General features: G+C 43.3%; 1 protein-coding gene across 1 annotated transcript in view; it reads left to right on the plus strand.

Moving 5' to 3' along the window:
* Positions 1-10,298, plus strand: part of RCOR1 (REST corepressor 1) — an 82,334-nt gene extending 72,036 nt beyond the window's left edge. The window contains exons 8-12 of the mRNA XM_005520115.3: positions 1,543-1,737; positions 2,724-2,801; positions 2,960-3,017; positions 3,544-3,773; positions 5,920-10,298. Of these exons, the coding sequence (XP_005520172.1) occupies positions 1,543-1,737; positions 2,724-2,801; positions 2,960-3,017; positions 3,544-3,773; positions 5,920-5,961 (603 nt within the window). The 3' untranslated portion in view covers positions 5,962-10,298. The remainder of the gene's footprint in view (positions 1-1,542; positions 1,738-2,723; positions 2,802-2,959; positions 3,018-3,543; positions 3,774-5,919) is intronic.
* Positions 10,299-24,813: the final 14,515 nt, after the last annotated feature.

Consider the following 24,813-nt stretch of genomic DNA (forward strand, 5'->3'; position numbering starts at 1 on the left):
CATTGCCTGTTGGTCAACAGACAGCCTGAACCTGTAGTGAGGCATTGCTGTGTGGTCCTGGGCAGCAGTGTACGTAGATGAAATATGAGTGGATCTGAAATGTCTGTCCATGCTGAATAATTTACCTGGCTCAGTTATCCAAGTGCTCCCTTCTGAAGCAGAGAGCAGAGTTTACTTTACTTGTTCATTCCTAAGCCAGTCTGGTTTCTCCTGCTCACCACTCCCATCTGCAAGGAGAAGTAGGGGTTACCTCTTGCCTCTGGGCTTGCCCTAGGCATTGTATCTCATGGAATGCTTTGCACCAGTGTGTGGAAGAAGAAGGTTGAGAGCAGCAACTGTCCATGCTGCTGCTGCTGCTGTGGGGCTCTGGCCGTTGTACCCATGAGGAGGGTGAAAACTTATCTGTGGCAGCTGTGCTGGAGTCCCTAGGGAGTCAGAACCTCATACTTACTTGGGGTTTGGTGCTCACCTCATGTGGTTTCAAATGCAAGCATTCAGTGCTAATGAGCGAATGCCACAAACTGTGTAGAAACTGCATGTAGCTTCAAATTAGGAGGAAAACAATAGCACCAAGTGAAGCCAATGTCTTTAAAGCCCAAGGTGATCAAGTAGAGGTTTCAGATGTACTTCCTCCCCTCTCTGCTTTTTCTCGCCTTGCCACCCTTCTGTTGTGTGTTCTTGGCCAGGTTCCAAGAACCAGTCACTGGATAATAAATCTTAGGTATGAGTTGATTGTTGAGTATACCTTCTGGAAGAAATGGTTGTGCTATCTTAGAATCAGCTGTGCTCTTGAAGGATCTGTAGTAAGTGTCCTGGCTAATCTACCTGTCTTTGCTTTAGACATAAGGGATAAAAATAGGAAGTGGTCTGTGAAATACTCCTTTTTCCAAAAAAGGGTTAAAGTTTATTTTAGGCAAAACTGCACCATTTTGATGGAACTGTTGATACACAAGTGCTATGCAAGAAAACTTGGCTTCCAAGAAATGGTGTAACAATCTAAGAATTATCCTGTTGTCACCTCACTGCTTTAAATAAATTTGCCTTTAAATCTCACTTTGCCTTTAAATAAATTTGGTTTATTCCTTCCTGTGTCTGTCAGGTAGTAAAACAATTCTCAGTAAACTGTTTCAGTTATGTTCTTTCTGTCTCCACACTTCACTTTGTTTCCTTCTGGTGTTCAGTTAAACTGGTGTGTTCAAATTTGATGATGAAAACAAGAAGAGGGGTTTTGGAAGCTTGAAAATAACCAGAACATTTAACAAATGCAAAATTGGGCATCTGTCTCCCAAAATGAGAATGGGCAGAGAAGGCAACCATAGTATCTCTGTGAACACTGAAAGCTGCTAAAGAAAGGGAGAAATTTTTATAAAACAGTTTGTATGACATGCCACTTAAAGCAAAAGTGTCCTTCTGTCTGCATACTAGCATTGTTGTTCTCCAGCCTTTGATGGTGGCTAAAAATCAGAGTCACAGAATGGTTTGAGCTGGAAGGGATCTCTAAAGATACTTAGTTTTGTAAAATGACTGACTGCTGTTTGCCAGGTGCCGCCTGCTGAAACTGTCCCTCAGGTGAAGAAGGAGAAGCACAGTACACAGGCCAAGAACAGAGCAAAGAGGAAACCTCCCAAAGGAATGTTCCTTTCCCAGGAGGATGTGGAGGCTGTTTCTGCAAATGCAACAGCTGCTACCACTGTACTCAGACAACTGGACATGGAATTAGTCTCAATCAAACGGCAGGTATGAACGAGATCGTACAGGAGTAACTGCTGGGTTTGCTGGTAGTGCTTGTTGCAGTCTGCAAAGTTGGCAGGAATTTGTAGCTTGGCAGTGATGATGCACAATGCTACATGCCTTAGTTGACAAGCTGCTGTCCCTGTGCTCTGAATGCAGCTCTGGGTTTTACATCTCTTAGGTTTTAGTTCTGTGGGCAAGCCTACTTTCGACCTGAAGTAAAGCAAGGAAAAATTTATAGCAGAGACTTGAAAGGAACATTTGTTGGCACTTAGCTTTTCTTGCAGTTCAGAATTCCTTCTTTTTTAACTTTAGCTTTCCTCAGGTGACATTGGTTTCAGAGGTATTTGATTTCCATGTGGAGCAGCTGTTTCCTTTGCCTTTTCATGTGGTACTTTAAGAAGTGGCAGATATGTTCAGCTTGGTCTTTCCTAGATAGGTATCATACAAACTCCCTATGTACCTTTTGCTTCCCTGATGGGTCTGCCTTTTAAACAAATGTTTTTCAAATATTTGTGAGTAAATACAGATTTGCTACATGAGTTTGTTGCCTAGATCTGAGCATTTTGTTGTTTCTAAAGCAGAGCTCTGTCTCAGGCTCTTTATTAAACTTAATAGAATTTGTATTTTGGCCTGAAGCCTTTTTCTTGGCACTCTGGGACAAGCTGAACTCTTTAGCAGTCTTTGATTCATTACTTGCTGCAGATGGGTTTGGTCTTCCTATGCTGGGCTTTACACAGATCTGGAAGTTGGGGCAGTTCTTGCTCCAGATAACTTGTAGACAGCAGAGAATAAATTAAATGAGATCTCCTGATTTGCCAGCTGCTCCTGCTGTACATTATTCCAATATAGCAAACTTCCTTTTTGGAAAAGGCAAGCTGTGAGAAAAACTGGAAGGCTGAGCTTGTGAGGTTCCTGCCAAGGCTGCTGGAAAAAGACTTGTCCAAAAATATTTTTTAATCCTTCTTAAAGGGATGAAACTTTCTTTTCAGATTCAGAATATCAAACAGACAAACAGCGCGCTCAAAGAAAAGCTTGAAGGTGGTATAGAACAATACAGACTTCCAGAGGTGAGATCATTTTCTGACCTTTAATTGTAAAGATAAATGCTAATGATACACTTTGACTAACAGTCAATTCCTTATTGCACTTTTGAGAGGTTTTTATAAGCTCAGATACAAGTGAAAGTATATAAATGAATTTACCTAATTTTTTTGTTGTTTTCTAGGTCGTACAGAAATTTAATGCACGCTGGACCACAGATGAGCAGCTTCTTGCTGTACAAGGTATGGCACTACAAGTTTATTTGTACTTCAGTTGTTGATAGTCAAAACCCTGCTGTGTTTCAGAGCTGAGTTTCTCTTCAGTGGCTAAGGAACGAGGACTTTGTGTACTAATACCTGAAGAATGTGTTTGAAAAAGGAAAGAATATTCTCCCTTCCAGTCCCTGGGCAATATAAATGACATTGTATGAATGGTTGCAAATAATGTCTGCTTGTCCAAACTTCCAGAAAGTGAAGCTCTGCTGGAGTCACTGCTGTGACTTTTCAAGTAGTACAGACAGATTTACAGAGGTCTTGTACATTTGACACTGCCCATCTCTTACGACACCTCAAATTTCTTCTCTTCTCCAGGGTTGATCTTAACTGTGTCTCTTGTCCAGTTTAGACTTTTTTTTAAATCCTGGATTAATCTCAAGGTTTGAGACCTTTACAGAAGTTCAGCTTTGGGTCTTTATGCTGTGACTGGAGCCTGATTTGTGGTCTTTGTGGAAATAACACACTGCTTTTGTTTTTCTTTTTGTTGCTTTAGCAATCAGGAAATACGGCCGAGACTTTCAGGCAATCTCTGATGTGATTGGCAACAAATCTGTGGTGCAAGTGAAAAACTTTTTTGTAAATTATCGACGTCGTTTCAACATAGATGAAGTCCTACAGGAGTGGGAGGCAGAGCACGGCAAAGAGGAGACAAATGGAACCAATAGCCAAAAGCCTGTAAAATCCCCTGATAATTCCACTAAAATGTCTGAAGAGGAAGATGAGGTAAATCCAATTTAAAAGTCACATAAAATCCCCAGTCTGAGCTCAGTTCAGATAGGTGTGTGTGTATTTATATAGTCTTTGCAAAAGCCATTTTTGTCAATCTTCAATCTGTGCATATTTCACTTTACCTGGATATACAATTTCAGTAGTGGTTTGGGGAATTGGGAAATCCAGGCTTGTATGAAAGTGGAAGGAGAACAGTAAATTTGCAGTCTTCTGACAGTATGTGTATCTCATCAGAATATCGATTCTTTAATGCCTCTTGCTGCTGAAACCCCATGCATCTTTATCTCACTTGGATGTTTTCCCTGCATGCAGTTCTCCCAGCTCTTCTAGGTTTGTGGGACCATAGAGTCTTTTGAGCCAAAGCTTGCTCTTTCATTTTTGGTGAATGGTTTCACTCAAATGAACGGAAGGAAGCTATAAGCAAGATGAGTGTGTGGAACTTCACTCTGGAATTACCTAAAGGCAAACTTTCCTTAATTTTCAGCTGTTTCTGTAGAGGCAAATTCTAGGAACAGCCTCTCCTCGATGGAGGTTCACAGAGTTAACACTTCTCCAAAGGTCATGTAGGTTTGAAATTAGCAAAGAGACTGTAGGATGTTGAAGTATGGAAGTTAGTTGCAAAAATTTATTATTTACACTAAAGACTAATATTTAGTCTTGCAGAAGAAAACCATGGTAGAGGTTTGTGCGTTAATAAGTCTGATCAAGGACTCCCTCTGGCCTTATTTATACAACAACTTAGTGAAAAAGCTGTGTGTTGCAAATGCAAGCACAGTCAACAGCATAAGGCAAATCTTGGCTGTGCATGGAGTAAAGACTTCTCAGTGTGCTGTATATTTTTGTTGCTGTGATTAGGGCTGGATCACTTGGACATTGTCCTTCAGACATTAAAAAAGCAGAACTTCACTGCTTCACGAAACCTAATTACATGCAATTCAAAGATGCTTATATTTGGGAACTAAGTCCAAAGGTATGACAGATGAACAAAACCAAACTCAGAAAACTCACCTTCACAGGCACGTGTGAGTGAAATTGTCCCATTCTTCCAGAATTGAGAAGTGGAGAAAAGCAGCATTGGTGCTAGTACACAGCCACCAATTTGAAAGCTATGTGGCTCTTGCCTCTGTATTTTCCTGTGACTTGTAGAATTACACGTTGATAATGAAGAGCTTTTTCTTCTCTGAGCCCTCTGAGATTCTTCCTAGCTTCAAGTACACCCTAACTTCTGAAAGCTGACATCAAAAAAGGGGAGTCTCACTTGACATGAGGAAAAAATGGCTTCAGCAGGAGCTGGAGTGGGCTGATGTGGCTGGGTGTATGGATACTGGAACAATGAAGATCCCAAATGAGTTAGGAGAGTGCAGGCATGACAGCAAGGTCTGGTAAAATTACTACTAGAGCAGTAGTTGTGATCACCAGATTAGTGATAGAAAGTGTCCACTCTGGAGCAGAGCAAGTGCTGAGTGGTGGGAACCAGACCAAAAGAAGCTGTGAATGTGGGGCTCCTGCCTTCAGAGGTGGTGTAAGCATGGTGCTGACTGGGTGTCTGTCTCAGTGGTTCTGGGGCCAAAGTGAAATTTGGGTTGTGACACAAGCGACCTGCATGGACTGGGAGCGGGTTCCTGGGCCCTCCTTGTGCAGTGCTGCATGGCTGGTGCCTGCTCCTGAGGGTGCTTGCACAGGCAGTGTCTGGTCAAGTCAGGTGGACTCAGCAGTAGCCAGAAGACTTTGCTGGTCTACCACTGAAATCCCTCAAGTGCTGTCTTCCCTGGCATGCCTTGGCTATCTGGGCCACCAGCCGAGATAAAGGTTCGTCAAGCCTCTGAGGGCTTTGGGCTTTTCCATAGCAAGTGGCCATAGCTCCTTTTATTTGAAGGGGGGAGCTGAGGCTGCTGGTTATAAAGCAGCATCAACTCCAGTCTTAATTCCTGAATGTTTACATTCCCAACAACAAATCCCAGTGTGCCTCAGAATAGGAAAAGCTGCTGGAATTCCTCCCATGTGCCAAGGTTGTTTGTTTTGTCACTGTCACTACCATGGATTTGGGCTGAAGTTTGGACATGCAAGAAAGCTGTGTGTATTCATTTTAAATTTTTAAATTTAAACTAAATATCTGCTTTTTCTCCCCACTTCCCTCCAGGCTACTTCTGTTCTTGATGTCAGATATGCATCTGCTTCGTGAGAAGGTGCTGTAGCCTAGAACAATTTGTGTTGACTACTGTGTTATCCAGGATATCAGGTATTAGCAAACCTCAGACAGCCATCTGCATCATATCTGTGGACAAGCAGCTATTACCAAAAAAAAGGCAAACGCTTCCAGTCCTGTGCTACATCTGCCTTAATCTCCCCTCATTCCTCCATACTGCCTCCACTTTCTTTCAAAAGCACCCAGGTAGCTCAGCTCTCCATTTCACCAACGTCATGCTTAAGCATGGGGACTTCTAGAACCAGTAACACCTGTCTATAAATTTTGACCAACCTGCAAAACAAGGAGCTCCTTAGCAGCCCCACAGTAACTACACATTAGGAGTTCTTATAATACTTGGTCCGTAGGGTATAAGTATGTATTGCTGCATGGCCTTGTGGTCTCTGCTTCCTGTGTATTCTTACGATGACACTATGATTAGTGAGCTTTCTATAAAGGAGGGGCCTGTGTACATGCCAGCCGTGTCAGGTTTGTTCTGCAGTGACAGGACATGTTAGCAAGCAATCATGAATAATGCAAAGTGATAGGAAATAGTATTTCTAAGGTCTGGTCAGTCCAAGGTTGTAGATGTAATTCATTACACTTCTGGTTTGTGCAATTCTTTCCACTGTATTTGTGTGTTCTTGCTTCATAGAAAGCTCCCTAACTGAGCATTTTATTCCTGTATATTTTAATGGCTTTTATTTAGTGCAAATTGGAATACTTAACCTTAAACTGTTTGATACGCTATTTAACCCCTGGCATTCAGCATTTGCATTGTAACTTGTTAAGTGAGTGCTACACAACTTTCTTTTTCCTGATCCTCTGTGGGATTAAGTCAAAACAACTTTCTCTGGTGCCTCTCCTTTTGGGGAATATGTGCCTTTTTGCATTTGGCTACCATAGATCACTTTCTGTCCCAGTGTCTCATTCCTCTTCAGAGCGCTGTTTGCCAAAGACATCAAACTGCTTCTCTCACTGGAAGTTTGGGTGAGGGTTGGAGCACAAAATTCAGCCTTCAAGAGTTTTTGGTTTCTTGGAAGTGTAATGGAGAAGAACCGGGTTAATTTTCCTTGGCCATTTTAACCCTTCTGAAGCACACATTGCTTTCATGTTCTGAACCAAGATATGCAATTTAAAATCTTAAGAGGTGCTTTTCCAAATACTTGGTGCATACAGCTTTCAAATCCAGCCCTCTGCTCGGATGGCCCCTGCTCTGGCCTATCTAGCTGGCTTGAACTGGAACTGTTCTTGCAAGTCCCATGGGAGGACTTTGCACCTTGAACAGGGTGGTTGCTGACTGCTGAGCAGACAGTGTCCAGGGAAGCTGGAAGCAGCAGTATTACTTGTACAGTGGAAAGCTGCAAAATAACACTAGTCACAAAGCATTTAAAAATGGTTAATTTAATGATGTTGGAAGAAATCACCAGGTGTCTTTGCAGGCCGAAAAAAGGACCTTTCTTGCTTCTCTTCCTCTACAGAGGATTCAAGCCAAGATGGCACACAGTGATGTACAGCACCAGCCTTTCTTACCACAACTTGAAATGAGCTAGCCCATGGCCTGGCCTGCAGCTGAGGCTGGTGGAGCTCAGCTGGTGCTGAGGTTTGGCTGCTGGGCTGTGCCGTGCTGTGTGCTGTGGTGGCTCTGCTCTCTGTAGACGAGTGGGGCAGGCTAATGCCAGCTGGGCAACAGAGCTGGCTCTGGCACCTCCTGCAGTGTGGTCAGAGCCCCAGGAAAGGCAGGGGACATGGCCTTCTGTAGCAGTGAGGTGTGGTCTTACCCTTGGGCTGTATGTGAGGAAAGTAACTCAATGTCAGAAACTGGGCAGCAGCACACAGGCACAGCAGGTCGAGATTTCCTAGGGCAAGTTAGAGTGTGGAGCCCCAAAAGGGCCTGTTTTGGCAGCTGTTTCTGAGCAGTTCCATACCAGTAGCTCAGGGAGATTCTCTGAGGTTATGGGAGGATGGAAGGGAGCTATTCCCTACCCTCTGTATTGCTCTTTGTGTCTCTGCAGCTGTTGCTGTGAACTGGCAGCTCTGGTGGCTCAAATGTTCCTTCAGACCTGTGTCAGTTGGAGCTGGGAAGGAATGCTAGGTGTTAGCCAGTGTGAATTAGGAACAAAGACCGGGCAAATAGCACTGTGAATCCAGCTGACAGTTGTGGTGTAAAGCAATGCTGCTCTTTAGAAACACTCTAGTATTAAATATTAAACCTCCTGCTGGTACCAATGCATGGAGACAGGTCCTCACCCGTGTGGGATTGCTTGCATCCCAGCTGGGGGAACTCATCAGGAGAGGCTTCTGCTGGAGACTTAGGTACCTGTGAGGACTTCTCATTGGTTTTTGCCCTCAAATCTGTCCATCTTATCAGAAAAGTTGTGTTTTGGCTTCATCCCCATGGGGTAGGGGGAAACATGTATAATTTGTGATATTAGGAAGAAAAAAGTTGTTTAATTACTTCTCAGTTGACTGCTATCTTATTGTAGTTGATACATGCAATATAATAGCACTGTATTTTAAACGTTTAGTTTTTTACCTTCTCTTGAACTATGTTTTTAAATGCGATAAAATCATTTTAGCTTTTGAAATGGTTTGACCTTGTTTAGGTGAAGACCCTGTTTTTCTTTTGTTAAATGGGTCAAGCATTAGATACATCAACTGGTTACATTCTGACTAGAAGGGTCCACAAAGATAACTGCATAAGATAAGAATATTCACTTAAATTTTGTTTCTTAAACTATCGATGTGAATGTCATAATTATATATATTTTGTGGAAAATGGGAAATTATTTCTCCTAAGTATAAGTTATTGTGCAAAATATGGTATCGTTAAAGAAAATGATAGTTTAAGTTTTAGTTTTAGAAATCTTAAAGATATAAAAGTGTATTGCATATGCATAAACAAATTTCATTTGTTCTATTTAATTTTTATGTAGTTGTGTAAAGTGCTAGGTAACTTCTTTTTTCACTTATCCATTAAAACAACCTTGTTACTTGAATATTCGTGTTTAACTGGTTTGAAACAGTGATCAATTTTTGTAATATAATCTTATAACCAAGGGAAAAAAATACATGCCTCAGTTGTGCTTAACAGTAAAGCAACAATGTACAATCAGATGCTTAAGACCGTAGTAGCCATACCTGGTAGTGCAACCACAATGGTTGTGTCTTGATATATTTAATACCAGTGGGGATAATGGTTTGTTAATATATTTTTACAAGTTTGCAACCAGGAAGACCCCATAAATATCCACTTGAACACTTTTTTAATAGTTAAAATAAGAGTGAAACTCTTACTCTCTTAAAGCAATGTCCTGACAAACATTTTTCTTTCCTGTACAAATACATCAGAAACATTATGTATTAAAATATGCTCATTGTCACTTTAAATTTCAGTTTTTATTCTATGAAATCGCTAATTTGCTGTTGGTATTCTTGCACACCAAATATGAGCCAAACAGTGCATTACACTAACTTGATCACTGGATTTGTGAACAAAAATCTCCAAGTCAATAAAATGCAAAAATACCATAGGAGATTTTTTTGATAATGTGTTTATTTTTCAAATTGGTATGAATTTGTGTATAGCCCATTCAGCGATGTGTGGGCTGATATTTTACAAAAAAAAAAAAAGGAAAAATTATTTTATTAGCTTCAGCTTGTCTTCAGTATGTCAAAATCTAGTGATCTTGTGCAATGCCCCTAAAGCAAATACTTTCTGCCACTCCCTGGATTAATGCAGCTTTTCCTGTTGATAGTAAAGCACAATTGCAGTGAAAGTTACAGTTCAGAAGATGGAAGGTCAGTATAGTCTATGCATGTTGTATAATAATGAGTGTTTACATTCATATTCTCCTAAAATAAAATTTATACTGGAGTGTATAGTATTCCATTATGTAGATTTTATCAATTTTGTTAACTGCTTATAGATTGCTTAAAAGAAGTTTTTTCAAGATTTTAAAAGATGTATAAGGTTAAGTTTGCAAATATAATGGAAATGCTGTATAGCTTTTGAAGTGACGAAATACTTGTTGGGATTTTAAAGAAAGTATGTTGTAATAATGCTGTTGTAAGTAATATTTTAAATGTCTTTTTTGCCTGTTTTCTATTATTCAGCACACTTACTGTGATGAATGTTCATAGCATTATAAAATTGCTTAGCCACTGAAAAGTAACATTTGGTTTTGGATTATTTTACTGTATGAGGAATTATAGTGGGTAAATTCCTTTGTGAAATTCTACATAATTCATTTTTCTATGATTTCCAATGTTTGCTGACATCAAATAAAATTTTTTCAAGCCATTGATGTAATAAAATATGTAGTAAAATGTTATTGATGTAAAGTGTGGTTCTGATGTGTAACTGAACCCCTACCTTTCAGATTTTGGTCAGGAGATGCAAAAGGGGTTTTTGCCTTCCTGACAGTGTCATCCCTAAGATAAGGAGGACCTGAAGAAGAAACTGCTGCCTCTTTGTTTCGTGTAAAAAGCCCTTGACTGTACAAGTTAACAAGATTGTCATCTTTCAAATGAATGACACATTTAAAACACATAGGAAAAGGCAACACTTGCCCTCAAAGCTTAGCAATGTGCAATACTGCTGTTGAAGATTCTCAGAAGGGCAGGAAATTTTGCACCTTGGAATTTTCAGGAAGATCATGTTTTCTGTCTCCCCATGATGGGGTGCTGCTAAGCACTAAATGCAGAAGCACATTCAAGACTTTGTGGGGCTGTTTGTGGGAAACTGCTTTGGGCAGGCAGGTCCCAGCAGTGCTCTGGGAGCCCAGGGTTAGCACAGGACAGGTGACGAGAAGTTCTCTGCTTTGCTCGTGTGTGTTAAAGGCAGCAGAACTCCTACAGCAGGACACTGGTGGTTTCCAGCTCTGCAGCCTATGGAGGGCAGGAATTAGTCATGCATTTCTATATTGTAAAGCAAAGTGGTAGGGAGGGAAACTGATTTGGGGTTTTGGAAGAACAAGCAGCATTTTTGAGAGCTGAGGGTGTTTCCTTACTGGAAAGCATTCCTTGTAATTTTCCTGCTGGTGGAGAATACAGTACCAATATTGTAATGTAGCAATCTGCTTTTTTAGGGGAGTTCTTTGACTCAAAGCACTTAAACCTTCAATACAAACCAGCCCTTCTTGCCCCATGTGCCCCCCAACCCCAAAGTAAAACAAAGAGAAACAAAAAAGAAGGAAATTACCTTTGAATCAGAGAGCATAAAAAGGTGAGGAAATGGGGACTTCCCCTGCCTGAACATGTACTTTTCTGAGGAGTCTAGAAGCAAAGGTAGTGTAAAGGCAGTGTTTTTGGAAACACAGGTGCTGTGTCTGTGCCTGGTAATGGTATGTATTTGTAAATGGGAATGCAGTGTTGGATTAATGCTGTATTATTCCTGATATAGCTTGTCCTGCATAAACAAATTGGAATCTGAAGATGGTGGCACTTGAGCACTTCTGCCTTAGAGTAGGAGCTGCCTTGCAGGATGGAGTTCAGGCTGAAAGGGAAGAGTTTGCTGTTGGTGCTACTAAGTATGCCAAGATCTTAATATCCCCAAGTATCAGCTTTATGAAGTAACAGTATAAGCCTGGATTTAATTTCATAAACCATCTTCCAGTCTGAAGGATGGAGAGTGATGTTTGAGAGAGAAAACCAGGTCTCAAACCTATTATTCACCTCTAAAGCATGCTCTGGCTTATCCACCCAAATAGTCTTTGAAGTAGTAAGAGCAAATGTTATTTCTGGTCATGCTTTTAGTAAACAGTCAACAAAATGTATATGTACAAACAAAATCAAACAAAAACATTTCTGCAAAGGGCCTGCTGACAGTGTTAGAGAAATTGATTTATTTTACTGCAGAAGAACTAAGGACGAATCACTGTAAAATTTTATGGGAATGAAGGTTCTAAGGTTATCAAGAAGGGATAGTGTAGAGACCTGAACTTTAATAGATGGAGAAATCACCTGGAAGTTTCCCCAACTGCAAGGGGAGAAGTTTGTATGGAAGAAGGCTGCAGCCTAGCCTAACAAGGGCAGCAAAGGGCGGGATTTTCCGATTTGGGTAAAAACATTGACCGGGTAAGGAGTTCACACAGGGCAGATCAGGAAATAGGAATCATGTCATGGTGGCTTCTTGTTTGTACCTGGAGACAAGGGTGAGGAAGAGGTGAGGTGTTTGTTCTGATTCTGGATGTGTTCGTGAAGGTACTTGCAACAGGAGAAGGTGTGTGGAATAATGGAAATAAAATGTGAAGGGGGAGGTGCTTTTCCCTCTCTGCACACTTTGGGGGCACAGACCTAATTTGTCTGACATCTAGCATATGAGACTGTGGCTTAGCAAGACCTGGATAAGCTTTTGAAATGGAAGATGAGACTGTATGTGTGACAAAACTGAACTGATTTCTATTAGAAAAAGATGAATAGGAGATCTCAGCAGCTGCAGACTTCTTGATGCTGCCTTGTGTATTCAAGGTTTAGAATAAGACACAGTGGAAAGTGAATTAATGAAATAGAAGAATGGGTGCAGTGGGTTTGCCAGAGATCCACATGTGCCTGACTAGTCTATGGCAAGGTGCAGGATTCATCAGTGGATAAGGATATCACTGCCTGAGCTCGCTGTCCAGGATCCCTTAGAGAGAAATAAGCTTTTCTAGGGTATAATTAATTTAATCCTAAATTAGATGTTGAAAACTGATCTAATGTATTACATCCTGAAAGGGCTTATTCCCTTCCTTATTATAGATCAAGGTAGAGCCTAGGGCTCTGTCTCTGATGTGGGACCTGGGCATTAACCACACTGGTGCCGTGGCTGCCTGGCCTTAACCCAAGAGGGGACGAGGACTTGGACCCCTCACTGCGGTGCAGGGCACTGTGCTTGGAGATGGACAAAGAAATGTTGATGATGTCTCATACTCATGCTTTGGAAAATTCCTCTGGGATATTGTGTTCTTGACCCAAGATACAGTGGGGAATCTGGGTTGGAAACTTCTGGAGCTTCTAGACAAGTATGTCCTCAAGATCCTGAATTTTCATTGGTTGTTGAAATTTGCCTCTGATTACAGAGCAAGCTCCCCAGTGGCTTAGAACATTTTAATTGCTCTGTAAATGGATCTTTATTGTGTGGGGAACTCCACTGGGCCAAATTTCAATTCCTTTGAGCCCTGTATCCCACCTCACTTGGAGGGATAGCTCAGGTAAGTGTCCTATGAAGAAATGCCCCTAATGCTGAAAATGTTATAATGGTGTATTTTCTACCATATTTAGCCTTTTCAGTACAACTTCTGGGACAGCTTTTCTAATGCCAAAAGTAGCTTTGTGTCTCTTATCACTATGTTGTGCCGTTAATGTTCCCAAAAAATAAATTAAAACCAACTATTAATAAACCAAACCCAAAAGCAGTCAATTGGATGTTCTCCTTTAAGCTAATTCCCTTTTGCTGCGTGACTGGTTCTCCCCTTTGTACGGTCAAGTGTCACTGGCACAAATATTCTGAGAAGATAACTTTTCAGCTTAAACAAATTTTCCTTTAAAAGTATTTGTATAGAGATTTCAGTTTCTGCAATTAATCATGGGAGGCCAGGGGTTCAGTGCCATGCTTTACTCGGGAAGCAAACAATACCCTGTGCCTGTGCTCCATCACAAGCAGCCTCTTGCTTTGACTTTCTGTGAGTGACCCAGAACCACAGTGGGATTTAGTAGCAGAAAAATAATTTAAGAGAACTGTTCCATGCACACAGGGAAGATAAACTAGTCAAGCAATTTGTTATGAACAATGCCTTTAGCCCAAGGCATGGATGGATAACTTCTCTTCCTCATTGGTTTTATTTTAGTGCATTGTTAGCAGTGAGTGCTGGGATCTGCCAGGGCTCCAGAATTGTGGTTCAGCATTCAGTGTCAAGAAAAAAGATCATGATAAATATCAACTGACTTGCATCTTCTCTTGCCTCAAATGTACACTTGCCTAGGGCCTCCAGAATGAAAAATACACTCTGCAGTCCTCTTCAGCCAGCCTGGCTCTCAAGGTGCAGAGAAAATCTCTTACAATAAGAGGAGAAAACTTGATTTTGTGTGTGTGTGTATGTGTGTATATGTATACACAAAAATAACCTATGGCTCCCTAACTTCTGCTGGATTTCCTAAGGTATTTTTGTATTAATGCTTTAAACCGTAACTCCCCAAATGAGGGGGTGTAGTTCCTGCTATAGGCATTAAATAATAGGGAGCCTAATCCAAGCTTTGTTAGGTGCATTTACATAGTCTGCAGGGAGATAGTAGATAAGTATTGAACCAGGGGATAGTAAATAACTTCATAATGTTAGAACAAATGCAGTTTTAAATGATTGCTTGTCAGCCTCTCATTAGGTGTGGGCCAAGCAGAAACTTGACAAGGATGTGCCTTACTAATGAGGGGATGTGTTGGTGTGCTGTGAGGAGCAGCAAGCTTTCAGCAATGCTTTATGGACTCGAGAGAGCGTCCAGCTCCTCAAATGGCTTCCTTGTTAGTTGGTGGACCTGTTTGGAAGACACAGAGGAGGGAATTATGTTGCATTCATGAAGCATTTTCCTTTTCACTTGGTCCACTGGAGATGGTAATTTTGTGGATTGAACTGGGTAATTGGTAGGATTTCACTAGTAATTGTACTAACAAGAGGGCAGTGAATGTGGTCCAGTTTTCCATCCTTCTGCAATGTTTTGCTTCTGTTATAAAAAGAAAAAGTTATCTGTAAAATAAAGCGAAGAGGGCATTTGTGATTTTTGTTGCTGTTCTTGCATTTAAAGATTGCCATAAAGCAGTGGAATCATCTCTGTTTCTCTTGTAAAGGTGCATTTTTGCATTTAGTAACTCAGTTTTGTTTCTACAGCCTCCTGGGATGGAGAGGTCACAGTGCTGTATAAATGAAAGCTGAGTAATTGAGATGGTTTTCAATGTTTTTACATTTTACTAAAAAGTTAAACGTTTACTTAATGGCCTGTAAACCCTCAGGAGAATATGTCTTTGTTTAAAAATTCAGAACCTGCTAAAGGCTTCAAACAACTGCTAGTTGCTTGGGAGACTCACAGCATTGCTGTGAGTTGCTAATATGCTTATGGAGGTGAAGCAAAACTATAATTGCTGCTAATTTCTGCCAAACCTAAGGCAAGGTTAACTCATCCGTGAGCTGACATCTGCAGATGGGCAGTGTTAGGATGTGTCCTTTCCATGGATTAGTGAGTCCTAGAATAATGACCAGTTAGGGCTCGTACTGCCAGCCTGTGGGTGTTTGGGAGGTAAAACCTTTAGCTAATGTTTCACAGTAATAGAAGAGCAGTTATGTACCTATGGAAGAGACATTTCCTAATCCTTGTGGTGCATGGCTACCAAAAGCCCCAGAATTGTCATTATAGGCAGAGTGATCAAGCAAGGTGATGTAAAAGAGGTTTGTGGTGGATCTTGTCTAATAGGGTTATTTTTGGCTGTTGTAAGACAAGCCCCATGAGAAGTCAATGCAGGTGGGATGGGCTTGATCTGCATGTCCCTCTTGGAGGACCATCACAGAGGCTGAGGTTGTGTAGCAAACTGGAGGGATAGGGCTTAGCTGGATGCAAGAGGCTTCTGGAGAGATGTCAGCGTGGACCTGCTCTCTGAAGGCTGAAGTTCTCTGACTCTAGAAGGATTTTGCCCTTGGTGTTGGCTTGCTCCTTGGCAATGATGGTATTTTTAGCAGGTTTTTCTGGAAACTCCTAACCAGGCATAATCAAAGCACAGAGTAAAGTTGGAGAGCACAAGAAGAATGTCTTGATATTATACACATCAACAAGATTGCTGGGCTGTGCTCCAGCTGCAGATTAGCGTGGGTGTCTAGAAATCAACAGAAGGTGCCTGGAACCTACACCAGGAGCAATGGAAGCGCCATCGCAGTCTGTGGGGGAGTTTGGGCTTGGGACTGCTGCCACAATCCTGTCTCTAAGGCCATTCCTGAGTAATGGATGAGAAATTTGGGTTGTTTTCCCTGCTGAGTCTGGCTGCACATCACAAGTTCCCTTTTTTCACAACAGCCTTTTATAACAGGTTGTTCTCCTAGAATAGCTGGAGCTTTGGAGAACTGTGTCCAAATTTCTTCAGTGTGTGACTGTTTTGTTCTAAATGAGTTGTTTTGCAGGCAGACCCCAAAGGGCCACTTGCCTGGGTGGCTTTAGATTGGCTTGGTTTATTTTTTGTATACTAATTATTCCTTTGAGATTCACTTTGTGATTTCTGTTCAGCTGTTTAGGTGTCTCGGATGAGAAGACAAAGTAACATGTCATTTAAGTAAATTAGTACGTGAAAACTGTGTCCTGAAGTGTCTGATTAATGCTCGCAGAAGCCTTTGGAAGCCATGTGTTTGTGGCTGGGAGCTGGGCAATGTGTGCAGGCTGCTGTCTTAAATAGCACCTGCAGCAGAAGCCAGGGGAGAAACTGTCAACCCTACAGTAGGAAGGGGCATGGATGTGTCCTTGCATTTTCTCTGCACTCCTTTCTGGCCCCCCTTATGAGGAGGCCTTTCATGTGGGAAGCTTTGCATAAATCTGCATTACTCTGGCCATTCAAAGCTACTGAAATCTACTGGCAAAAAATCCACCTCTTGTGCAGTGGTGAGGCTGAGGCTGCAGAAGGGCGATGGCAGGAATGGTGAGGGGCTGGAGGGATGTGGTGTGAGTTCTTGGGAGACTGAAAGGAGACACTGAGTGTAGGCTGTGCCCCTGGAGCAGGGAGAGGCTTGGAGCCCTGAAGTGCAGAATTCGTTTTTGCAGGAGATGGTTTTTTGGCCAGGGAGGGTGAACAGGTGGATGCTTCAGCCGTGGTTGTGTGGTAGGGCCAGAAATCAGCTCTTGACAAAGTCCTGGAAATGAGGCGGCAAAGGGAATTAATCATTAGCAGACCTGAGTGACAGATGTGCCGCATTCCTTATTGCTCTGAAACTTCAAATTTTGTTATCTTTGTACAGAAACTCTTTCTCAACTGCCTGTGTTCAATGCAGGAGTGCCAGGTGGCACCTCCAGCCTGTACTTTGCCAGAGTCGGCAAAGCTCTGAGGAGACAGGGATGGGGAAGGTGTTCCCTGTGGCCCTGAAAAGTGATTAATCTTGTCAGATGACAGCCCAAGCAATACCTATTCCAAAGAACCGGGGACTGCTTAAAAAAATTACAAATCACTAATGATTTATTTGGGGGATTTCTCTGGAAAAAAGTCTGGATGAATATAATTTGAAGGGGAGGCATAAGCTCTGCTGGGATGCATGAAGGACCGACATGTCTAGTGATAAATGATCAAGTGGGATGATGTCTTGTAGGTTTTGAAGGCTGGAAGCCAAGGAGTGGGTTTTCAAACAGGCTGCCTTCAGATGTAATGTGGTAGGTTGCAGGTGTTGGATGCCAGCCCGACCTGCCCAGCTGAGGGCAGAGGGTCCCACAAAGCAGGTGCCCATTTGCCCAGAACCACAGAGGGGGAAGATGGTGCATATGGAGCCTGTGTTTTGCATTTGGTACCTAAGTGAGGAGTGCTCTCCTATGTCCAGTACTGCTTTTACCTTAAAGGCTTCATCCAGCCTGCCAGGCCAAGTAGTGCTGTTCTCTTTGGGAGGAGATGTCTCAGGAGGACAAGCCGTCTGTACAGGCAACTGTGGGAGCTTGCCCTAATTATACCTTTCTCCCCTTTCCTCTCCCACACACTTCAGCAGCTCCCATTAGGTAAGGAATGTCAATTTATTCATAATAACATCCGCTTGATGTGACTGTTTCCACGGCCTTTATCATATCTCTGCACTTCCAGAACATCAGCTCTGTCACACCTGTAATTTATTCTCGAGCTGTAACGTAGCTCTTGGAATGATGCCCAGGTTTGACTTCAAGCAATGATGAATTCACAAGGTCCCTAAGCAAATGGCTTCAATTTTAAGTTACCTTTGCTGCCTTAATTTGCCCAGCATATTTTTTGTTTTCTACTTGGCATATCTCATTGCATCACATTCTGCCAGGTTAAAAACACTATGACAGCCACTTTTTCCCAGCCTGCTATTTGTAAATGAGGGGGCAGCTACGCCTCAGCCTTATTTTGAATAAACCAAGTAGTATGAGTTTGCTACTGCCCTCCTTGAAAGGAGGACTTCACAGAATTTAAATGCCCTCCACGCAAACATATGATATTTGGCACTGGTGACTGGCAGAGGTGAATCTCCCTTTTCCTGTGTTTCCTGGAATAAATTATCAGACAGGTAGGTTACAGCCAGTTACCTGTTTCCTGTTTCATGGCTGTGCTGAAGATGCTCTGGAAGTCAAGAAATCAATTCAACCCAATCCAAAGTTTCTTCTTTCCAAAAGGTGATTTCCTGTCTTTGTGTTTGTCCTCATGCATTGGTCACAACTTGCTTGGGAAATAATTGTGTGGCTGCTTTGCCTCTTTGAGGAGCCCAGCCAGAGCCCACCTCCCTTGTGACGGAGAATGCTGAGCACAGAAAGTGATTAAATGTTTGCCTAGCAAGTTGAGCAGCGTGTTTAGCTGCCTGGAGGGAAGGCAGGCTTGTGGGACTTGAGCTAAGCTCATTCATTTTCTGATCCCTGAACTAATCTAAATGAAAAAATGAAATACAAAATGAGAGCTGTTCTGCAGTCTCTGCAACTCTGCCTCTAATTGGCAAAGTCCAGGCAAGTCCCCAGGTGTCCCTGAGAAAAAAACAACGTGGCTTCCTCTGACTCTAGAAGGCCTGGGGGAGCACCTGGGGGGCACCAGGACCTCAAGGCCATGGGGCAAGGAGCTGGATGGAGGCTCCTCTGGGAGGGGCATGGGTTGGCTCCAGTGGAATAGAGAGCCAGGAGTGCCACCTCCCTCCTGCAGCAAGGAGCTTTCTAGATGTCACCTTTCACTGACCTGCAGGTCACAGCAGATCACAGGTCTGCATTCCCTGTGGCGATCTCCTGTGCCACCTCTCTGCTGCCATAGGGAGAGGTGGGGAAATGCTTTGCCAAGGGGGAGCTTCATTGGCAGGGCAGGCAGGTCTGCTTCCATGTTTAACTTGTCATCTTGCTCCTTCTCCCCGGTTTATATCTGGTATTCACATGTTGCCAGATCAATCAAAAAAAAAGGGGGAGATGAGTTATTCACACCCAGGAAAAGGGAGCATGGACCCTTGCTTCTGGGATCTTGACAGCAAATACTGAGCATGGCCAGGGATGAATTAGTAAGAGCCCCTGGGGCAGCTCCTGTTGGGCAGGGAATGCCAGCCCCAGACATGCCCTGTTAAGGACATTTGTCAGTGTGTAGGAGCTGACAGCTCAAAACCAAACATGGTGCTAAACTGCTCACAAATCCTACTCCAGCCATGGGGTCTGTGGGTTCCAGCTCAAGCCAAGCGCCTCCAAGTGAAATGGGAAAAGGGCACTGGGATGTTCTGTTCCGCTTGGGAGTGGTTCTGGGTTGAGCCTTTCTAAAGGTGATTTTCCACTCAGAGATGATGGTATTCAAATCTCCTCCTGTTGGAGAGGATTGCCTTGCACCTAAGTCAAGGAAAGCATCTCCAGCATCTGAAATAATGGGAAAGCTCTGGGATCTGTGGAAGAGGCTAAAGGAAGGACAAAGGCAACTACTGAAATTGCCTCCCACTAATGCAGTGGCAGCAGTGTTTCACCCACTCAGTTAGGAGGAATGAATATGGAGATACTTGATAGTGACCAAGTGGGATTTATCGGAGTCAGCCAGCTGCCGTTCATCAGCAATGGAGGAAAATTATGTGCTGCACCGGGACAGGAATTTGCAAACCCCAGTACAAAATGAGTAATAAGGGTAAATCAATTGGAGATGCACTGTGCTTTTCCTGGGAACGGCAGAGTGAGCAGCACAGCGTTTAGTTCAATTGGGAGCATTAGATAAAATGCTGCATTTCATATGTAGGCATTTACTGGTATTTCTTTATTTTTAGAAACACCGTTGGCTTTTGTAACCATGCTTCATTTTGGTATGGCAGCAGTATTATTGGGAAGAGAAATAGTGGTACAGATACTGAGTTTCTTCTTGAGTGCTGTCCCCATGTTTCTCCAGGTCTTGGGGAGAACTGGAGCCAAAGACCTGCCCAATTTACTGCAGCACAGTTGGGTTACCCAAGGACGAGCTGCTGCTGCCATGGTGGGAGCCTCCAGCACATGCCTTTGAGCAGTCACTTTAGGGACATGCCCCCCTTGCCCTGTAAGCCCCCAGGCCTCTGCTTCCTACAGGGAAATATCAGGTTCACCTTTTCCCCAAGCCTGTCTCTTCAGCTTCAGCCAGAGTTTCTCCCTGTGGCTCCTGTGAAAAGCCCACAAGCATTAGAGCTCTCTCACAAATTTGCCACCCTAGGGGCTGTGCAAACTTCAGCTGCTTGCAGGATCACAGGGAGCATTCTCCAAGCAGGAGAACCTCTCCAATGCTGTATTACAGCTGCCTTTAGAATGGGTTGGAAAAGTTAAGCCTTCCATGTTGTTTTCCAGGTGTCACTGGTGTCCTTTCCCTGTGACCCTCAGCGTTGGCCACCACGGTACAGAAAGGAGACCTGGCACAGGGAAGGTGGCCTTCCTTTCCCGTGCTTGTAGGAGATGGATTAAAATGATGCTTGTTTTTTTTTTTTCCTCTAACAGAGAACTGTAATTAAATGTCTCTTTCCTTAATGTCTCCTATGGTAATTTGAGACAACTTATTAAAGGCTCGATGGCTGTTCCTGCTGCAGAGCGCTGCTGCCTCCTGCCCAGCACCCCAAGCAAGGTCAGGGGTCTGTTGTGTGAGATGCTGCACTGATACACAGCAAAATCTGACTCTTGCTTTAATAACCTACTTCTCAGTAGGTAGCTGGGACCTGTGAACTCCCAAAGGAGGCCTTTATTGTATTTTTTTTTAAGAGATGTTCCCTGAAATAGAGGAATGAGATGAATACCATATTTCTCTGTTACTGTTTGTAAAGAGGAAGGGAAAGCCATTGAAAATATTACTCATGGTTTTCCCAGTCGATGCTCAGGCATGTTGATGGGATGGACCAAAAGAGAAGCTTTCTTCAGTGAAACAGTGCTGCTCAGTAGGAAATTTCCTATATGAAAACCTCCCCAAGTAAGGGCAGGAACACAGAGATTAAGTGTCAACGTGAAGCTTCAGTTGTGGAAAGGAAAATAAATGACAGCTCCGAGGAGAAAATGAGATGTAATTCAGCATGCTTTAGCATGCATACTCTGCTAGGACTTCCAGCACTCAATCAGACTTCCTATCCTTTGAAAAAATAAAAAACTGCAGTCAATTAAAAATCAAATTGTCCCATGTGGATGAGTTCAAGTGACTAGGCTGTTTTTTTAAAATGTTTACTTCATGCGCTTACACTAATTGAAATGCTAGTTATATTGAATCAGTCTTTAAAAATGCCCTGGCCTCACTATATCCCAGCAAATGTCACAGGGAAAAGCATATTTAATTATAGCCTGCTTCAGGAAAAAAAAAAAAAAATCAAGATTAAATTAATACTAATGTCTGTTTGAAAAATATAATAAATGTTAGACTAGGTGAGGAAGCATGAACAATCATCTGCAGCTTTGCAGGATACTGCTTTTGCAAATTCATGGAAAATTAAAACCCATTAGCATCTTGAGTCTTTTGCAGAGGAATTTGAGCAGAAGTTGTAGCTGTCCTCCTGCCCTGCTGGCGGTGCCCTGGGCAGCAATGCCTGCCCTGGGCTTGCTTACCTGAGCCTTCCTCCTGACCAGGTGGGAGGAAGGTTGGATGCTGTGCTCTTATTCTACTCTGGGAAGCAGGGACTTGGTGGAGGTGGGTGCTGAGCCAGGGCTCATCAGCCTGGAGCAGCATCAAGGAGTCCGTGTGGGACAGGGGATGCAGGGGGGTTTAAATCTCCGTGAGAGGGGAGGCTGCAGGTTACGTGTGGCCCTCGGCCATCAGAAACACGAATTTGTTCCCTTTACAAGAGCCAAAGCAATAAAACATACTGGAAGAGCCATCCCAGAATGCCTGCCAGCCTTCAGATGAGTTTATACAGAAGCTGATGTGTAGCCAAAGTGGGAAGACTTTTACTGCCATTAGCAGATGTTGGTGGCTGCCACTCTAAAAATCAGCTCAGCTGTAAATCAGTTTTTCTACCTCTGCAGGATTATTTTTTCTTTCTGCAGTTTTCACTGTTCTCAGAGCAGCATCAAATTCTTCTCTATCACCCTCTCCCTCCTCCATTCTTTCTTGTGCCTCTGCCAAAAGTTCCAGGTTTCCCATCATGACCATCAAGCTTGCAGCAGACCCTGAAGTCGCGATGCTCTGGATGCAGAGGAGCCACCGGAGAGCCAGAGGAGCTGCAGGGCCAGTGCTGGATCCCCTGGGACCAGCCTGCTTCCCCTGCAGGGAGCTGTCAGGAGGCTCAGCCACAGCGGGGTGGGGGTGCCAGCTGTGGGTGACAGCCTCTCCACACAGGCAGTGAGTGTAGGAGGAGAGGGGACACTGCCTGACTGGAGTAATGGCTTGGATGCATCTCGCAGTGTATGAGATAAATCTAAAAAAATCCTCCTGCCAGCTGAAGAAAGGCATCATCTGCTTTGTCCCTGGCTGCAGACTCAAGCTGTTCCCAATACTGCCCTGGCTGGGTTGCTCTGGGACACTGCAGTTCAGCCCCACTGTTTGGAGGGACAGAAGGACAGTCTTGCATTGAACAAGCAATTCAGCAGGGCTGTTCTCAGTGCTGGCCTCCTCCCCCCTGTGCACCCCCAGTGTCCCTGTGCCAGCCCCTTCCAGGTGCCACGGGCCTGGCCAGCCTCCCTGCCCACCCAGACAACCAGAGCTGCCATCTCCCTTTTCCCTGGATGAACCTGAGGAGGGTTTCCTGTTCTCTTATTGGTCTGGCCCCTCTAGCAATCCCTTTAGAGGAGGGTGGAATTGCCCACCAGCACAAAGAATAATACATAATACATTTATGTGCTGGTCTGGGACAGCAGGCATCGCTTCCCATGAGGTAGATAAGCCGGAGATCCCAGACTGAGCCAAATCGCTTTGGGCTCAGGGGATTTTATTCACAATAATTTTTCCCCCCGGGACAATTTAACTTGTAACAGATGAGCTGGGGTTTGTTTATCTGTTGTTTCCATAGTTGTTACGCTGTGACTGGCAGATAGACTTTAGACACATGGTTACTGCTTTGTAATCTTTAATCATGCTATTTTGGGATTTTAAGGACAATGATCCAAAATCAATATATATATTTTCCCAGAATAAGCAGGCCTTTGCCAGCCTTGGCCTGTGAATCTGGCTTCCTCCAGTATGTTCAGAAACACTATCTTAGGGTTTTTTTCATTCTGTCTCTTTTTCATTTTACTTTAGAGGTGTCTCTTTCTGCATTGCCTTCACCTACTACTGGGAATTGGGCTTTTATTTTGTTTTTGTTCCTTTCTTTAGTTCTGCTTCTCTTTATTTTTTCTTTGCAAGCTCCTGTACTATGATAAAAATTTCCTTCAGTTAGATGAGATGAATGCCATCCTGGTTTCAGATGATGGTCACCAACTTGTGTGTAGACCATGTCACCCATGTGACCAACTCATGTTTACCTGTGTTGTAAAGCCTCCGTTTTGATTTGATGGAGAAAAATATCCTCTCCTAGGACACAAGTCATGCCCTCCTAAGTTAGATCTCTAAGCTAGGTGAGCTGAACTGCATCCCAAAGGTGCCTGTTCTCCTCTATGAACACATGGCGGGTGCTGCACAGTCAGTGCAGACTCAGTTTTCCATCCAGGCTGGGGCAGAGGAGTCCAGGTGCTGAAGCTTAAGATGTTTTCAGCTCTGGGATAGAAACTTGCTACTTGAAACAAACTGCTCAACATTTTGTTTTCCTCAGGCCTCTAGCTTGCCTCTACCCATGACAGAAATGATTTCCTGCTGTGCTAGCTGAGTTCAGCAATGTGCTTGATTACATTTTCTTTCCAGCCCTTGTATTGAACCTCTACCCACCCCCAGAGCTATCCAGGTTATAAGAGACCCTCACACTGGTGTTTTACTCATCTAGAGCCTTGACTTCTGGAGAGATCCCTGCAGGTGGTTTCCCATCTCACCTCTGTAGTGGAGCCACCTGCTCCTGGTGGGGCTGGACCTTTGGGGCTGCTTCCAAGGTGTGTTTCTGTGGGGCTGCACTGTGCTCTTGTCGGTGCAGCAGAGCTGCAGAAGCCCATGTGTACTTTCACACTGGATGGAAAACCCTTTCTGCAAAGACACTGGACTTTGCAAATCTTGTCTTGGGTCTTGCAATTCTGGCTCTGCACCCGCCCCTGGTGTTGGGATATGCCCACTCAGTCCACCATGGGTTTCTGGCCAGGATTTGCAGTTGTGATCCTCAGCAATAGTGAATCCTTACTGAGCCCTTTTTAGCAGGGGCTTTTCCAGTTTGGTGTCTCTGACAGCCCTTATAACCTACCATTAAACTAGGCATTTCAGTATACTGAGTTAGATGTAAATCTCCCATCTTAGACCTCAGAAGTTTCTGTCTTTATATGATAGTGATATCCCTCCAACATTTTTTTGTGAGACTGCAGTTTCTCTTTCTTTTTGAGTGTCACCTAATTACCAGCTCTTCTCACTTAGCTGTAGACTATTGAGCAAGACTAATCTTTTTGACTGTGAAAAATTATATTTGTTTTAGAGCCATGCTTTGCCTGTCTCCCTTTTGAGCATGTCTTCATAAAAATAAAATCTTGCATATGCTTTTGTTGATGGTATTTCTGGTGCTGGACACCTTCCTGTCTCTTATTTTCCAAATTCCTACAGGCGAGAGACAAGTGTTATAATCCATTATTTAATTTCATATCTCATTTCTCCTTCACTCCTGTCAGTTTTATCCACTT

The sequence above is a fragment of the Pseudopodoces humilis genome, chromosome 7 (genome assembly GCF_049639895.1).
Source record: "Pseudopodoces humilis isolate 2021_Gansu_Grassland_sample_001 chromosome 7, ASM4963989v1, whole genome shotgun sequence".
Taxonomy (NCBI): domain Eukaryota; kingdom Metazoa; phylum Chordata; class Aves; order Passeriformes; family Paridae; genus Pseudopodoces; species Pseudopodoces humilis.